The sequence below is a fragment of the Eutrema salsugineum genome, unplaced genomic scaffold (assembly GCF_000478725.1).
Source record: "Eutrema salsugineum unplaced genomic scaffold, Eutsalg1_0 scaffold_17, whole genome shotgun sequence".
Taxonomy (NCBI): domain Eukaryota; kingdom Viridiplantae; phylum Streptophyta; class Magnoliopsida; order Brassicales; family Brassicaceae; genus Eutrema; species Eutrema salsugineum.
In genome coordinates, this window is record NW_006256852.1 from 4,617,917 (window position 1) to 4,635,807 (window position 17,891).

Sequence of the window (17,891 nt, forward strand, 5' to 3'; positions counted from 1 at the left end):
AGTTACTATTTAGGTAGCTCTCCATATAGTGAAAGAGAAAAATCGCAATACAATAATATGTCTAGAAGATCTTTCACGACTCCTCCAAAGTTCTTCAAATTTTCTTGCCAAGTTATCCCAAGCAATACATTTCAAAGATTCTTGACTGTATATTTAAATCATTTGAACATTATATTAATATACTTTAAAATTTGTAAACAATAGACAGATAACAGATGTTTTGAGGATAAGTTGTACAGGCCTGAAATTTTGAATTTTAAAATGAATAAGTGGACGTTGCATGGGTGTGTCCGATGTATCGGATATAGGAATTCCTAATTGAAGTTTCAGAACAAAGGTGACAACCCCAAAAAGATCAACTGCAAAAATAAAGGACTGCCTTTAAAATTCATGTTGGAGTTCCTTAGATAAACGATTTAAAATAAAAAGTTGTAAGAAACATACCAAGATATATGTCTTTATGAATAAATCTATATAAAATATTTATGAATGCACAAAAAAGTATATACCTTTGGAAGACTTCGGATTGGTTTTCTCAATACTTGTATCCTCGAGGAAATGTATATGATAGTTGTTTGATGATATACATACTTGGACTAATCACTCTGCCAGTGACTTTAAAATTATCAAGAAAATACCACTCTCCTTCAACCAATTCATACTCGAAATTCGATAATTTGTCATATTGAATAGTAGACATGATGCGATTGCCCTACACGGTTTATAAAATAAATAATTAACAAATACATTCCTAAAATATATATATACGGAAAATCTTTTCAAACCTCCAAAACTTACAAATTCATCCGCAAGAACTAACATCCGATTAGGTTGATCGATGAGAGTATAATCATAATAATCTCTTAGTATATAGACACAAATACGATATCCGCCATTTGTCTTCTGAAGATCAGAAACTCTTTCATAAGGAGACATTTTTAGTTTTAATTTTTTGTTAAGATTGAAGATGAAAGCAAATAAAGAAATGAATATTTTCTATGTGATGGAGTAAAACAATTATGGTTTTAATGTCGTCTTAATTGAAACTCTTGTCAAAATTTATGACAGTTGGTTGAACAAAAAAAAATTAAATCACAAATTAAAATCTGAAAAAATTGAATTAGACAATCAAATCTAGGACAACATTCAAGTTCCACAATTAAATAAAAATATGCCAAAAAAGTTCCACAAATACCGCAAAAAATAACGAATAGAGTTCAAACGTTATCCACCCATTGCACAAATTTGTTACAAAGATCAAAAGCAATAATCAATCACCAGCAATGTATCTCTGCACTAAGTTCATTACGATTTCTTGCTTCTTCATAACTTCATCGGGATTTCTTGCTTAGGTCGTTTTTTGTTAACAGAACTTTCACATTCATCAAAATAGTCAGGACTCTTAATTAGCTTCTTAGATGAAGGAGTGAGTGAAGATCCAGAAGATGGATTCTCAAGTTCGTTAGAACTCGTAAGCATCAACGGTTACTGAAATATTAAACATTGTTGATGACTTAATTTAACTAAACCATCAGATAAGCGAGTTTGAGAAGTTTTTGAAATTTTTTATATATTACCTCTGATCGAGAATCCCACTGAGTCATAATGTCAACATCTTGAGACCATAGCTCTACTACATACAGAGACTCGCTTCCTTTTGTATGCTCTTCTGAAACTGTTATTTTGAAAAGCATCCTCATGGTTAGGAGCTTTGTCAAGCCCTCAGGGAGCCCTCTTGGTAAATCCTGCGAAGCATTATATTAAATGGATTAATATAATTTCAGAAAATGTAAATAATGCATAATGTATATAATTATTTAACCAATAATCTCATCATTTTGTTCTATTATAGACTCAGCTGAATGACCTAACAGTTTTTGAGCAGTGTCATCAAACATCAAGAAGTGGACATCGACGTCTGAATCATCAGTTACAAATAATACAATACAGTACCTACATAGTTTGTAAGGAAACAGAAAAGTGAGATATTTAAACGTTACATGAATCAACATGTAATGTAGTGTCGGAATAAATGTTTTTTTTTGACGAATCAATGCAATAAATTAAGGCGAACATTTAGCCAGTCAATAAGAGAAAGTCTACATGAAATAATTCTGCTATATCTGCTATATATCTTACCAAAGAAAGTCTAAATGAAATAAGTAATGTCTTCTTGACTTTATGGGACAAATCATTGTATTACCTTGCGACAATGGTATCATATGAATGAATATCTCCACAATTTTTGCAACTTGAAAGAGGAATCCTCTTATCGTAATCTTAACCATCAGACATGTCATGCTCTAAAACTTTGATGTTGCAAGGTTTGCATGCCTAATAATACCAAGCTTTGAAGTGTCAACGTCTTTGACCGTTACGCATGTTACAATCTTGCCAGGCTATAACAAAACCATTAATATGTATATAATGAAATGTAAATATATTTTTACCATTAATAAAATATAGCTCATACCACTTTTGTATCACGAATTTCAGCTATCGTCCGTCTCCTATTTTTCATACCTAAAAATTCTTCACGGTAGTCAATAGCACCACCCCAAGAAATCGAATAACTCTGTTCAGCATGCACATCATTTGATTGTTTTTTGGCAACCTACAAAACCGTACAAAATAATTATAGAAATACAGCAATGTTAAAATGATATTAAAATTGTGACATACATACTTTTCTCTGAAGTCTTTCACGATCTTGACGCTAGGATCGAACAGAATTTTGGTGGAGTTGAAAGCGTTTGATATTAAAATGTCACATATACTTGAAAAACATAAAATAAGAATAATTAACAAACTAATGCAATACCAATCTCTACCAACCGTGTACATATGAATATATGATATTGTGATCTAACCTTTGTACTCTTTTATACAGACAAATCGCATTACACAAACAACAATCGTAGCCATATGTTTGTCAATGTACTCAACCGTTGCTTTTGCATATTGCCCCCATATTGTACATTTCAGTTGGAAATCGCTTCAGCAATAAACATATTAGCGTTCCATTGTTAAAATATTGTTATGTCTATTTTGGTATGATATCATAACTACATACTTGGTATCCCGGAGTGTTATCATCAATTTCTCGCTGATCCCACTTTTGCCTTTAGTTTTAATAACTTCCATACTCTCCACCGTGACAATTTCTCCAATGACATCTTGAAGACAAAATATTTGTATAGAATGATAAATATGTACATTAGAATATAATTATCAAAATCTCGATGATAACATACCGATGAGGATGTTTCTGTAGAGTTTGTCTTCCTTGATTGACTTGAAATCAGACAAATATTTTTCTGGCAAGTCTAATGGGAAATCAGTAATCTCCTTAGCACGGGTGGTTCTGCACAAAGCGATCTTATATGGTAATGGAGTAGTCCTAAAATCACCATAGTATTCTTTAATGATGAAGCAATTAATAGAAAGTGATTTTCCTTCTATAAGGATGCCTTTATGTTTTGCGATCAATTCTTCATCAACAGTAGCGTGAATCCTAGTGCCCTGTGAATCACACATAAATAGTATTACTATATAAACTATAGATTGATTAAATAACAATAAACAAAATACATAAGATCGCATACAAACCTCTTCGTCAATCAGAACCATTTCTATAACAAAACCAGACTCTCTGTTCTTGACTTTCCAAAGGGAAAATATAGTAGCTCTAACTTTCTGAATTTTACTTGATTGATCTAATTTGACAAACGGAACTATAGCAGCTGAACGTCTGCGGATTAAAGTCATTTTTGTGAATGAGAATGGTAGAGTTTTAGGGTTTAGAATAGGTGATATATATAGGGAGAGAAGTCAATGTGAACATATTAAAATTGATGTTAGGCAGGATTGAAACTATTTTGAAAAATAGAATAAAATGAAGAATATGGATATTCGGAATGTGCATAGAAATAAGTATTGTTGCGGAAATATTTGAGAATCAATATATTCAAATTGATTTAATTGCCAAAAGTGACGTATAATATTAAAATGTAAGCTAAATTCTTGTTTCTTTTTGAAATATTAAGGTTTCTGTATATTCTGTTACATTAACTCCGATAAATCTTGCTAATAGTTAATGTAATCTTTCATTTTGGGAAAATATTCAAATTTTTTATGCGGAAAAGTTTTTTAAAACCATAATTTTAAAAATTTGATATTTGGGCCTGTATGAAGTATTGGGCTACACGATTGTTTTTAAAATACAGATAATTGGACCGGATCGGGTATAAAGATCCGCGTGTTTATCCGTTTATGATTTTGTTGTTTTTTTTTTTCATTTTAGAACAAAAAAACTTGGATATAAATTACATATCAACATTAGCATTCAATAAAATTATGCAGAACTAACATCTTTGCTATGTCACATTTAATGACGTTGGCAGTGGAGGTTTTCTCAACCAATCAAATTAAAAATATCAGATTTTTCAATAGAATAATATAAAGAATAATAACAAAGTATTTGAATCAAAAGAAAAAAACAACAATTTGTCCCTTTTTTTTTTGAACGGTATAACAATTTGTCCATGTTCTAAAAAGTTGTCGTAACAGCAAATGATCTTTTAGCAGTAATTTTGGCGAACGGACAGAGCCTAAGGTCTTTTGACGGCAAGGCAAGAAAAACTTTCATTGTGTTTCTCGTCTTTTGATTCCAAGAATAATGGTATACGTTCCACTCACTTTATTTATCGTCTTTTGATTCCAAAACGAATTTTGATGTTTGAAATCTCATTTTGATCCAATTTTCTCTCCATATCGTATCCTCTTTTCCAGATCCGATTCATATTACTGCAGAACAGACAAGGCAAAACTCGTCTTGCCAAGTACTATGTTCCTCTCGAGGAGTCCGAGAAACACAAAGTCGAATACGAGGTAATCCATTCTCCCTTTCTCTTCTCGTTTATTGCTTCTCATCTTATGTTCTTTTCCCCCTGATTCTTTATTTAAATTTCTATCAGGTTCATAGATTGGTGGTGAATCGCGACTCAAAGTTCACAAATTTCGTTGAGGTTTGTGGGTCTTGCTTAACGAGACTAGAGTTTTAAGATTCTTGTTACAGGTTTTGCTAGTTGTCGAACAAAGTCAATTGGATTGGCCTTTAGATCAACACCAACAAAATCAAGTTAGTTAGGGTTCTGAATCATGCTTATATCATATATCATATATACTATGTAGTACACTGGTTTCATTCTCTAAACTTGTCATCATTTGTATCTATAAGTGAGATTTGTTTTATTGTTTAACCGTTTTTGCAGTTTAGAACGCATAAGGTTATATACAGGCGCTATGCTGGATTGTTTTTCTCGTTGTGCGTCGACATAACGGACAATGAGTTGGCTTACCTTGAATGTATCCACTTGTTCGTCGAGATTTTGGATCATTTCTTCAGCAATGTATGCGAGCTTGATTTGGTGTTTAATTTCCACAAGGTACCATTACTTCTTTACTTTCTTTCTTTTATTTATTCTTCATGTAAGTCCTCAAACTGTTTCAATCTTCTGTTCTTGGTGGGCCGCATCGCTCATATAAATCGTAGAGAATGATTGTGTCATTGTTTCTTTTGTACCTATGATTAGCATATTCTTCGTGATATTTACTAAGGGCCTTTTTGGAAAATACTTAGTGATGACTTTTGTTTGGCCTTATGATAATCAAGTTTGTGTCTCTTTAAGGAAAAAAGACTGATGTATATAAATGTGTTGCTTCGAAATTTCTATATGCGTTCTTTGTTGATTTTGTTTACTTACTAATTCACAATGGTTAGTTCTTTGGCCTTATCATATATCAAGCTTGTGTCTCTTTAAGGCAAAAAGACTGATGTATAAATGTGTTTCTTCGAAATTATTGTCTGCGTTCTTTGTTCATTATGTATACTTATCTATCACATTAGTTAGTGATTATTTCTTTGGCCTTATCATATCAAGCTTGTGTCTCTTTGAGGCAAAAAGACTGATGTATAGTGTTTCTTTGAAATTTCTTTATGCGTTCTATGTTAATTTTGTTTACTTCCTTATCACAATGGTTAGTGATTAACTGATTATTCTTATTTGGCAACATATCAGGCTTGTGTATAAGGAAAATAGACTAATAGATACATGTGTTGCTCCGAAAATTCTATATGCATTCTTTGTTAAATTTATTTACTTACTAATTCACAATGGTTAGTGATGAATCTTCTTTGGCCTTATCGTATCAAGCTTGTGAGTTGTGTCTCTCTAAGGCAAAAAGACTGAAAATATAATATGTTGTGCTCCAAAATTTATGTATTCGTTCTTTGTTCATTTTGTTTAATTACTAATTCACAATGGTTAGTGATGGTTCTTCTTTGGCCATATCAAGCTTGAGTCTCTTCAAGGCAAAAAGTCTGATGTATAAGTGTGTTGCTTCGAATTTTCTATATCCGTTCTTTGTTTATGTTAAATGTCTACTAATTCAAAATGGTTGGTTCATCTAAGGTATACTTAATACTCGATGAATTCATTCTTGCCGGAGAGCTTCAAGAAACAAGCAAGCGGGTGCTTATAAAACTATTTTTTTTTCCCTTATCTCAAGCTTTATTTTTTATTTTCTCTTATTGTTGGCACTAAACTGAAAAAAAATATATATTCATCAACTCTTTTGTTGTAGGCAATCATTGAGAGGATGTCAGAGCTTGAGAAGCTGGACTGATGACATTGGGAAATTCAATGATTTTCAAGAAGGAAAATCAGCAATAGGAGTCTTCTGATTTGCTCTTTTCTGTCATGTTCTGTCTACAGTTCTCTGTTTCCAGTGAAGCTAGCAGATCTTAAACACACTTGTCATTTTTATTTTCTTAACCTCATATGGTAGGAAAAAATGTATTTGGGCAACTAGAAGGAAAACTTGTAGTATGAGACATTGTATTCAGATCCTGCCCTTGCGCACAATGGTTAGACAAACAAAAAACAAAAACAAAAAGAGTTGATAAGTAAAAACAGCATGCTTTGTGATACACCCTTTCAAGTTGTATCAGTTATGTAGATGCGGAGAAATTGTCGATGATGATCCAGGGTGATGAATTTCACAATTTGTAATGACCAGCTGATTGTGTATTACAGTATTAGGATGATGAAATTTCACTCTGATGACCAATTTTGTAGTGACATTTTAAAAGTATTTGAAAGTGTAAGATAACATATCTACTCGATATTGAAAACACAGTATTTTTGAGGATGAGATGATACAACCTTACATTAAGCAAAAATCGGAAAAGTCACAGTTCCTACAATTACTTAGTGCTCTTCAAATACAGCAGATTATTACATTATACCCTTGTTTTTATCTCTATTTCACATACTCTTCTTAGCCTCTGGACTCTGGTCAATAGACTCCAATTGGTTCCTGAGATTCTGATTATCCTCAAGCAGCCTATCATATTCCATAAGGAACCCATCAGCTTGTTTTCTCAGAGCCTCTGTTTCAGCTCGTGCTCCTTTTAGTTCTTTTCCTTTGCTTTCACTTTCCGATTCTAATTTCCCGATTTTCGACTTCAGAGCCGCGATTTCTTCCACAAGGGCTTTGACTTCCTCCCCGCTAGTGTTTTTCCCATCTTCGAAACCTCTATTCTGTTTCTTCGCAGTTTCCATTGTCTTCCTCAGTAACCGAAGCTCTCTGATGTAATGATGTAGTCGATCAATCATGAGCGAGAGAAACAGCACAAATCCTGCAATATAAAACGTTCAATAACCTCAATCAAACCCAAAGAAAATCAGATTCGTATTAGAGTGGTAATTATCAGATCTAATCCTTTTGAAATCTGATATCAACTCATATATATATCACGGTTTTCCTTAATTATACTCCTTAATTCCACACTGGTTTATCAAGAAAATCACTTCAAACTGTTGATTCAGCATCAGTGATGCCAAAAGTTCATTGTATTCCTAGTAACCCAAGTTCTCTAATGTAATAGAGTAGCCGATCAACCACGGGTTAGAGAAATAGCACAAATCCTGAAAGATGAACGTTCAATAACCAAAACAAAGAGTAACATCAAAACAAATCGGATTTGTATTAGAGTATTCACATGATCAAACCAAATGTATATGCTAAAGATCACGATTTTTTTCTAATCACACCTTACATTCCCAACCATCTGCTAGTTTATCAAGAATACGAATAAAAAGCACTTTGAAATTGTTGATTCAGCAACTAATCGATTTCTAATCCGAGAGTTCCGACATCCGTTCCAATCTAAAGAATTCAATAATCATTCCTACAAACATTTCTTACTGATTTAAGAGAGCGAAACGTAATTTACCCATTAGAGAAGCTTCAAGCATATGCTTCGACGCCAGGACTTGATCAGTAGGATTGAGAGCGGCACCATCCTCGGATCGGCGCTGTATACTGAGCAAACTGTAGACGCTTGACATTAGAACGACGAAGACGGTGGCGCCGATGGTTTTGACGACGACGGGGCCACGGCCGCGCTTGATACGATCGAAGGTGAGGATGATGAGCTTTCGGAGAGGTGTCTTGAAGAGGAGAAGGAGGATTAACGCCATTTCGGCGAAGAGCACCGAGTAAAGGAGATGGATCATCGTTGATGTTGAGCAAAAACCCTAGATCGGAGAGAAAAGGAAGAACGTGTCGGTCAATGAATAGAGAGCAAAAGAGCACAAGGCGTTACGGGTTATTTAATATAGCTTTTAAATTTTTAGTTGGCCAATAAATGGCACGTCATTTGTACTTTTAATCTTACTTTTTTCCAAAAAAATAAATAAATGCTGTTACACGTATTTGTTAGATTGCCGACTTAAATTGCACCGAATTATGATTGAACTTAGGTCAATTATTTTTGTCGTCAACGTGGATATTTCACTGATATAGAACGCTACATATTACATGTGATACTTTTATTTGTTAAGAGTAAAAGCTAAAATGGAATCAGCCTAGAAATTGAAAGATAACGGTTTAAAAATGATTTTTAAGTTCGATTAGAGGCCCAAAGCAGCCCATATCTCGTAGAGAAATAAGACAAATCCATATTAGATGTCGTGAATGTGGAAGCTGGATTTCTCATAAGGTACTCGACATTCTCATAAGGTGTTCTGTAGGCTGGACCGTGCCCTCTCCAATAGTGCCTGGGTTGAGATCTTCCCCTCAGGCAGAAGTGCATACCTGCGGTTTGAAGGGTCCAATCACAGACCAATTATCTCCTTTTTGAGCCTGCAAATAGGAAAAAGAGAGGTTTATTCCGATATGATAGGCGTATGCAATCAAATGAGGAAATCCAGAATCTGATAGCATCTACTTGGAACTCAAACCCAGAGGATTTAGTGACTACAAGGATCTCAAATTGCAGGAAAGAGATATCAAAATGGAACAGGGAGAACCATATAAATAACAAGAAGGTTATTGAAGCAACCAGAATCAAGCTTGATGAGGCCATGTCATGTCAAACGCCAATGGTGATGAAGCTTCCATCCAAAGTTTAAACGCTGAACTATCGATGGCCTACAAAGCTGAAGAGGAATTTTGGAAGCAAAAAAGTAGACAATTGTGGCTGTCCCTAGGAGATAACAACACAGGGTATTTTCATGCTATAACAAAGGGGAGGAAAACGATAAATAAGTTTATGATGATAGAGGATATCAACGGATCACCTGTCTATGAAGAAGAACAAATCGCAAAAGTCATAACGGACTACTACAAATACCTTTTCACCTCCACAAGCTCAGACAGTTCAGGAATCGTGGATTAGATCATCAAAAACCTTGTATCACGAGGCTGGATAATGAACGTCTGATAGCCGATCCTTCACCGGAGGAAATCAAAAGAGCCATGTTCGCGATACACCCTGACAAGGCGCCAGGGCCTGATGGCTTCTCATCGAGTTTCTTTCAATGAAACTGGGAGGTGGTGGGACCTGCAATTATCAAAGAAGTCAAGGCTGATCCCGAAGATAAAGAGTCCGAAGACTGTAGCTGACTACCAACCCATTGCGCTGTGTAATGTCTTCTATAAAATCATCTCCAAGCTCTTTGACTCTCCGGTTTCAACCCCTGCTCAATGGCATCATTTCGGAAAACCAATCAGCTTTCATTCCAGGCAGAGCGATCTCAGATAATGTAATGATTACCCATGAAATGCTACACTATCTAAAGACTTCCGATGCAAAGAAACACTGCCCTATGGCCGTGAAGATTGACATGAGCAAGGCCTACGATAGAATAGAGTGGGGTTTTCTACATCTTATCCAACAAAAACTCGGTTTCCACCCTAAATGGATCAACTGGATAACTCAATGTGTATCAACGGTATCCTACTTCTATCTTATAAATGATGCGGCTCAGGGATTGGTGGTGCCTGAGAGAGGGATACGTCAAAGAGACCCTTTATCTCTGTATATATTTATCTTATGCGGCGAACTCTTATCTGGCCTATGCCGAGATGCAAAAGAGAAAGGTCGCTTACCTGGGCTTAGAGTCGCTAGAGGAAGCCCCCCGCATAAACCACCTTCTTTTTGCGGATGACATGATGTTTTTCTGCAAGGCAAACAAAGGAAACTCATCAGCTCTTAAAGACATCCTTCACAAATATGAAATGGCATCGGGGCAAAAGATAAATATGGCAAAATCATCGATAACTTTTTCATCCAAAACACCCCAGATGTTTGTGAGGATACTAAAGCGACACTTGGAATATCAAAGGAGGGTGGCCAAGGAAAATATCTTGGCCTCCCTGAGCACTTTGGAAGGAATCAAAAGGATATGTTCTCTCTCATTGTGGATCACATTAGGCAGAAAGCTGCGAGTTGGTCATCAAGGTTCCTTTCAAGCGCCGGAAAATTGACTTTGCTAAAGTCAGTACTCTCTGCCATCCCAACATATACCATGACATATTTTAAGCTCCCAGCTAGCCTATGCAAAAGAATCCAATCAGCCCTAACCAGATTTTGGTGGGATGAAAAAAATGGAGTTAAGAAAATGTGTTGGAGATCGTGGAAGCTTCTTACCAAGTCTAAGAAGAATGGAGGGCTGGGTTTCAAAGATATTCAGGCTTTCAACGATGCCCTCCTCGCAAAGCTAAGCTGGCGCATTCTAATGAACCCCTCATGCCTCTTGGCTCGAACCCTGCTGGGAAAATACTATCACGAAACCGGTTTCCTTGAGGTTCCCCATCACCCCGCATCCTCACATGGATGGAGTGGTATTCTCCTTGGAAGAGATCTCCTCCGGTCACACCTAGGGAAAGCCATCAGTGATGGAAAAGATACAATGGTCTGGTCTGATGCTTGGCTCTCAATGGAAAACCCAGTCCACCTTTTTGGACCTACTACAAAGGAAGTAACAAAGCTAAGAGTTGCTGACCTTCTAAACTCAGACTCAAATACATGGAACGAACAGAAAGTCACAGCTTACATACCTGATCTGCTTCACGTTATCCAATGCATCAAGCCGAGTCTGACTGGAGCAAAAGACAAGTTTATGTGGCTGGCGAACCCAGATGGTATCTATACGACAAAATCAGGGTATCAACAAAGACTTCAAAATGAGGCGAATAGAGACCAAAACGAAGCCATCCACCTTCCAAATTTCAACTGGATCTCTAATATCTGGAATGGTGTTTACTCTCCTATACTAAAGTTATTCCTATGGAAAGTTCTCCAAGGAGCGATTGGTATTGGTGAGAATCTGCTAAACCAAGTAATAGAGGCAAACGTTACCTGCCCTAGATGTGGCGATCTGGAATCTCCGGAACACCTTCTCCTCCATTGCGCTTTCGCGAAAGACGTCTGGATCAGTGCCCCGTTTAAAGATCCAGTGTACCCCCTCGATTTTCCCCGGCTAGACATCGCACTCGAAGCATCTAGATCATGGATCTGCCTCCCAATAATTGGAGTGAGCTCAACAGCACTTTTCCCCTGGATCTGTTGGTCTCTGTGGACAGCGCGAAATCGCCTGATTTTTGAAGACAGGGCTTTCTCTGCGCAAGATATCATATCAAAAGCGATTAGTGATGCTCGAGAATGGCAGAATGCCCAACCCAAAGTAGAGCAAAAGAATCGAAAAGCATCTCTCTCGCATAGACCAAATCTACGACCTGGAGTCATCTCTTGTTTTACAGATGCGGCTTGGAGGGCTGAGAATCAGATGGCAGGGATTGGCTGGATCTGTTACAACAACGACAACAGGGTACTAGCGGAAATGTCCAAGGTAACTCACTTCGTTTCGTCGCCTCTCGCAGCAGAAGCGATCGCGATCAGGGAAGCTCTCCTTCATGCAAAAAGCCTCAACTGAACCAGCTTGTCCTGAACTCCGACTCACAAACGCTCGTCCGAGCAATCAGATCGCATGATCAATTGGCTGAGATCTATGGGATCCTTCGAGCGCTCGGCTGAAAAGCCATAAATGGTGAAGAAAAAGGCTGAAAAACCATAATTTTATTAATTAATTTCTTTTGTATTTTTTTTTAATTACAAAAGGATGGGAAATTCTACGATTATCCTTAGAAGTGTCAATATTAATGAAAATACCTGGATAAAACCCACCCGAATGAAGTCCACCCGTTAACCCGATAATAATTCAATTTAATTAAAAAAAATAAACCGAAATTAAATTAAAAATCGAAAACAGAAAATTGAAAACCTTAAACCGAAGTTGATTTGGTTCAACTAAAAACCAACTCAGACCGAATTGATCAAAATCGATTCTCTTCTCTCGCGAAACGGCTAACTCCCTCACTCACTCCCGTTCCCCTCTTCTCCGAAATTCCTGCAACTTCCCAATCTCACGAAGAAACCGAAAATCCTCTCACAAACCCTAATCGATTTGATTTCTCCAAAATCGTAACTTCCTCTTCCCTCTACTATATAACTCTCTCTTGTTAACCCTAAACCCTAACTCCTAATTCGCTCATTCCTTTCTTCTCCATCATCGGCGATAGCTATGGTTAAAACTCGTTACGGCGGGGTGATCTACGATTCCGAAGAACCCAAATTACCCAATAGCAGCGAAGAAGCAGCCAGAGGAGATGAAGACCCCGAAACAACTCGGAGAGAAGAGGAACCGGCGATTGATGAACAACCCCCTGAAGTTAGTCCGAGAGAAGAAGAAGGAGTGTTAGAAGGAGAAGAAGCGAATTCCGAGACCACAAATCAAGCGGCGGAAACCGCACCAACAACCATGGAAGAAGAACCACCAGTTGTGGAAACGAACAATGAAGCGGCACCAACACCCATAGAAGGAGAAGCAGCGATTTCCGAAACCACCAGTCAAGCACATGAAACCGCACCCATGGAAGAAGAACGACGAGTATCGGAAACCACGAATAAAGCCGCCATGGAAGAGTGTGAGGAAGATGAACCCGAGAAAGAGGGACCAGCGGAGAAATCCCAGAAAGAAGGAGAGGTAGCGGAAGAGGTATCGGAAAAAGATACTGCAGCAGAAGAGGAATCCGAGAAAGATGCAGAAGAAGAGGAAGAAGGAGAGAAAGAAAGAGAAGAGGAAGAAAATTCCGGGAAAGGAAGAGAAGAGGGAGAAAATTCAGAGGAAGAAAGAGAAGTGGGGGAAAATTCAGAGGAAGAAAGAGAAGAGGAAGAAAGAGAAGAGGAAGAAAGAGAAGAGGAAGAAGGAGAAGAGGTAGAAAATTCAGAGGAAGAAGCACATGACCAATCAGAGCAAGAAGAATCAGAGGGAGATTTAGAGGTAACTATATTTTGAAATGAATTCTTGTTACACCTGGACAACTTGGACAACTGTATAGAATAGTTAGCTTTACATAAGTAGGCAATATCCGGACAACTAGGACAACTGTATATAACATCTAGCGAACAGGGACAACTTGGTTTTTCGTAATTAGGTGCGTATGGACAACTAGGACAACAGGGACAACTAAGTTTGAAGTAATTTGGTGCATATGGACAACTGGGACAACTGTGTTTTACGTGATTAGGTGCATATGGACAACTTGAACGTGTGTAAAACGTTCCCTTGGGGGCGTTACACATTTGATATCATGATGAAGGAGATCAGGCGTGTGATGGCAACCGATGGTGCCTGAGAGGCTTTACTTCGAGCCAACCGAGTACAGCCAAGGTTGTAGAATATTGACAAGGTGCTCAGTTAGGAAAGTTGTGGACAAGATTGATGAACTTGCTGAGGAGAAAGCATGGTTTAGAGCGCATCCTCAATTTAAGCACATTTTTCACATGTTCAAGGAGCCCAACCACATGAATCAAGGATTGTGGATGCTTCTCCTTCACACTGCTCATACTGAAAGGCTTAGCGAGTGCTGGTTTGTTGTTAACGGAATCAGAGGGAGATTTAGAGGTAACTATATTTTGAAATGAATTTCTTGTTACACCTGGACAACTTGGACAACTGTATAGAATAGTTAGCTTTACATAAGTAGGCAATATCCGGACAACTAGGACAACTGTATATAACATCTAGCGAACAGGGACAACTTGGTTTTTCGTAATTAGGTGCGTATGGACAACTAGGACAACAGGGACAACTAAGTTTGAAGTAATTTGGTGCATATGGACAACTGGGACAACTGTGTTTTACGTGATTAGGTGCATATGGACAACTTGAACGTGTGTAAAACGTTCCCTTGGGGGCGTTACACATTTGATATCATGATGAAGGAGATCAGGCGTGTGATGGCGAAGTTTGATGGCAGCATGAAAGACAAAAAAGCTGAATGTCCTCTTTCTGGTTTCATTCTACCTCTACAGGTAATTCTTAGTTACCATTTCTTATAATGCATAATTTTTCATAATTTAATAATGATCTGTTTTTACTTTTTGTGTAGATACTTGCTTTTGAGTGTATTCCTAGCCTTGGCCGCAAATTCCGAGAAGCTGTACCTGCCCTCGAAGACTGTCCAAGGATGTGCAAGCACAAGTTCACTGAAGTTTGCATGAAAGGCATTCCGTTGGATGATATAAATGCGGCAATCGGAACAAGTGCAAAGGTTAGTGTTTGCTGGTTTTGGTTAGGGTAGAACTCTGATTGACTTGCAGTTAGTGGTTTAAGGACAACTGGTACAACTTATGGAAAAAATAGAATTATGGGTCGTGGGACAATTAGGACAACTAGTACAACTAAGGGAAAAAATAGAATTATGGGTCGTGGGACAATTAGGACAACTAGTACAACTAAGTATAAAAATAAGAATTATGGGTCGTGGGGCAATTAGGACAACTAGTACAACTATGTATAAAAATAAGAATTATGGGTTGTGGGGCAATTAGGACAACTAGTACAACTATGTCAATGTTGTTACAATTGGTTCAATAATTTGTGTTTGTTTATATTGGCAGGATATTCATAGCATCTTGAAGCCTGAAAACTTGGGTGAAGAAAGACTTTTGCGTCGGATATTAGATCCTGGCTATGATGATGGGATAGGGGTCATTGATGTGGGTGTTGAGAGTTGGATGGATCATCTCACGGTGAAGAAGAAGAAGATCTTCTGGAGATCTTTGTATGAGTTAGACATTCGACATCGAGGTGGATTCACTTCCGAGGCTCCTCAAGTATCTGAACCTGAGACGACATCAATCCTGGAGCTTAAGGGTTTAGTGGGTCTGTTAGAGAAAAGGGTTGCGACCCTCGAACAGCTAGTGCTTCCCCGCCCATCATCTCCACCACCCGCCTCCTCACCAGTCTCCTCTGGTCGACCCGCAGTGGCCCCCCCTCGAAGCGCACCGGCATCAGTTTCATCTCCTCGGACCGCAGGAGGAGGGACCCCTCCAAGCGCACCGGCACCTCCAAGCGCACCGACACCTCCAAGCGCACCGGCACCTCCACCAGAATCCTCCTTCTCGTTGTTGGATCGTGTGGAGGTGTTGCATCGTGATGTATGGCGCCAAGGAATAGTGAGGGTGGTTTTAGCCAACAACCGGTACAAGATCAAGATCGTTGACTCGTCGGAGGAATTAGAATGCATGTACTGGGATGTTCGGGCATCATCCGCACCACCACCATCCACATCATCATCAAAAGGCGCATCCTCATCCATAGGCAGTAGAGCATCCTCATCCAAAGGCGGTAGAGCTGGAACTAAGAGGCCCCAGAAGACATCGAAGTACAAGCAGTCGCCTTTTGTCTCTGGGGGGAAGACCAAAAAAGCGAAGAAGTAGATTGTGTGGTTTATTTCTTTTGTTTAGTTGTTTGGGTTTCGGACACGTTTCTTTTGTTTAGGACAACAAGGACAAGTATGTTTATTTTGTTTGGGTTGACGATTTATTTTGTTTTAGGAGAAGTGTTTCAACTATAACTATGTAGTTTAGGACAACAGGGACAACAGGGACAACAAGGACAACTATGTTTAGGACAACATGGACAATAAAGACAACAAGGACGACTATGTTTAGGACAACAGGGATAATAAGGACAACTTTCTTTCTTTTGCTTAGGACAACAAGGACAACTTAATCTGAATAAGAAACATAACATGAGATTTATTCGAAATAGTTGTGGGATATTACAAAGGAGAACAAAAACAAACATGATGAACAAAGGAAAACACGCTCACATAAGAACTCCCAACCACATCAAATCTTCTTCAACCTTTCGTCTTATCCATAGCGGGCTCAAGAGATGCCACCTTGGACTCCAACTGGTTGAGTTTCGAGAGAATGGTGTCAAACAAAGACCGCATGGCTTCTTGGGTGTCGTTTAACATTTCAATCTCTTCTAGAATGGCGACATCCCACCACTTCTTAAAGCCACAACTGGGAACCTGAAAACCAGTAAATCGGCTGAAATTCTATTTAGAAAGACAAAAAAAAATAGATTGACTTGAGGAGTAAACTTACATCCGGGAAATTTTTTGGGCCACAACAGCCGTAGAAGCAACCGTAATATTTCCGGCCCTTTTCCAGCGAGGAGTTGTCAGTTAAACACCCAATTGGAGCTATGCCGCAATAACAAACCTTTGGAATTCCCTTTTGTACAGGGCATGGAAGAATGGTCATCCCGTAGTCTTTCTTAGGCAAGACAGAAGAAGAGCCATCATTATTCTTTTCAGCCAATTTCGCGAGGGCTTTCTGATATTTATCCATGTTGCGGCGAGGGCTTTCTGAGGAAACCCTTAAAAACTATTTGGGGGAAAAAAAATGGGAAAGAGAATAATTGGAGAAGAAGGGTTCGACCCTTGTCTATGAAAGAGAAAACGGTAAACGACAACTATGATGTCACCAGAAAAGTAAAGAGGAAAATAACATATAATATTATCCTCAGCCGCCATTCTCACGCGTGCATTTTCTGGTGAAAATAACATATAGTTGTACCTAGTTGTCCGGTTGTCCCAAATATGTCATAGTTGTCCTTTGGTTGATTTTTAAGTTTTTCCAGTTGTCCTTTATCAATTTTCCCGTTTTTTTAGTTGTCCCCTCAACCCTTGAAAATTGTATACCTGCCCCAAGGGTTTCGCTCCCATCTTTTTATATTTCCTATATTTTTACGTTTAGCCTCTTATAAGATGGAAACCATTGTCAAAAAATGCCTTATACCATAAGGGTTATTTCATTAGAAACACTAATGGTTTAGCTTATTTTCAGAAATTAGTTTAGGGCTATATTTGTTTAGTGTTTAGTAATTAAAAGAAATAAGTTAAGGGTTTAGGTCTATATTTGCCCGAATTGTCCTAGTTGTTGTAATTTTCATAGTTGTCATAGTTGTCCTAGTTGTCCTAGTTGCCCGAATTGTCCTAGTTGTTGTAATTTTCATAGTTGTCATAGTTGTCCTAGTTGTCCTAGTTGCCCGAATTGTCCTAGTTGTTGTAATTTTCATAGTTGTCATAGTTGTCCTAGTTGTCCTAGTTGCCCGAATTGTCCTAGTTGTTGTAATTTTCATAGGTGTCATAGTTGTCCTAGTTGTCCTAGTTGTCCTAAT

At 38.0% G+C, this 17,891-nt stretch overlaps 3 protein-coding genes and 1 long non-coding RNA gene across 10 annotated transcripts; 1 reads left to right on the plus strand and 3 right to left on the minus strand.

Moving 5' to 3' along the window:
• Window positions 1-2,303: 2,303 nt before the first annotated feature.
• On the minus strand, window positions 2,304-3,768 carry LOC112087544. Its single transcript, XM_024157452.1, has 6 exons — window positions 3,610-3,768; window positions 3,255-3,522; window positions 3,074-3,176; window positions 2,683-2,776; window positions 2,474-2,614; window positions 2,304-2,399 (listed from the first exon to the last, which is right to left on the minus strand). Exons 1-6 carry the CDS (start codon window positions 3,766-3,768, stop codon window positions 2,304-2,306), a joined length of 861 nt encoding a protein of 286 aa, XP_024013220.1.
• Window positions 3,769-4,557: 789 nt separating this feature from the next.
• On the plus strand, window positions 4,558-7,038 carry LOC18020645 (AP-2 complex subunit sigma). 2 transcript variants are annotated; one of them, XM_006403317.2, is made up of 6 exons: window positions 4,558-4,681; window positions 4,792-4,890; window positions 4,977-5,027; window positions 5,274-5,447; window positions 6,474-6,533; window positions 6,646-7,029. In XM_006403317.2, the coding sequence occupies exons 1-6, from the start codon at window positions 4,679-4,681 to the stop codon at window positions 6,685-6,687; spliced, it is 429 nt and encodes a 142-aa protein (XP_006403380.1). In that variant the 5' UTR covers window positions 4,558-4,678; the 3' UTR covers window positions 6,688-7,029. The 2 variants fall into 2 exon arrangements, with proteins under 2 accessions (XP_006403380.1, XP_024013282.1); XM_024157514.1 differs by lacking the exon at window positions 6,474-6,533 and having other exon boundaries at window positions 6,646-7,038.
• Window positions 7,039-7,163: 125 nt separating this feature from the next.
• Window positions 7,164-8,704, minus strand: LOC18020646 (B-cell receptor-associated protein 31). Its single transcript, XM_006403318.2, has 2 exons — window positions 8,300-8,704; window positions 7,164-7,702 (listed from the first exon to the last, which is right to left on the minus strand). Exons 1-2 carry the CDS (start codon window positions 8,580-8,582, stop codon window positions 7,329-7,331), a joined length of 657 nt encoding a protein of 218 aa, XP_006403381.1. The 5' UTR covers window positions 8,583-8,704; the 3' UTR covers window positions 7,164-7,328.
• Window positions 8,705-8,918: 214 nt separating this feature from the next.
• LOC112087571 lies at window positions 8,919-12,404 on the minus strand. Of its 6 annotated transcripts, XR_002900143.1 has the most exons (9): window positions 12,088-12,404; window positions 11,711-11,970; window positions 11,410-11,497; window positions 11,000-11,316; window positions 10,459-10,904; window positions 9,981-10,046; window positions 9,648-9,910; window positions 9,410-9,553; window positions 8,919-9,210 (listed from the first exon to the last, which is right to left on the minus strand). It is a non-coding gene; the product is annotated as an uncharacterized LOC112087571 (long non-coding RNA). The 6 variants fall into 6 exon arrangements; XR_002900142.1 differs by having other exon boundaries at window positions 8,919-9,553; window positions 12,088-12,403; XR_002900139.1 differs by having other exon boundaries at window positions 9,410-9,910; window positions 12,088-12,403.
• Between the last annotated feature and the right edge of the window lie 5,487 nt (window positions 12,405-17,891).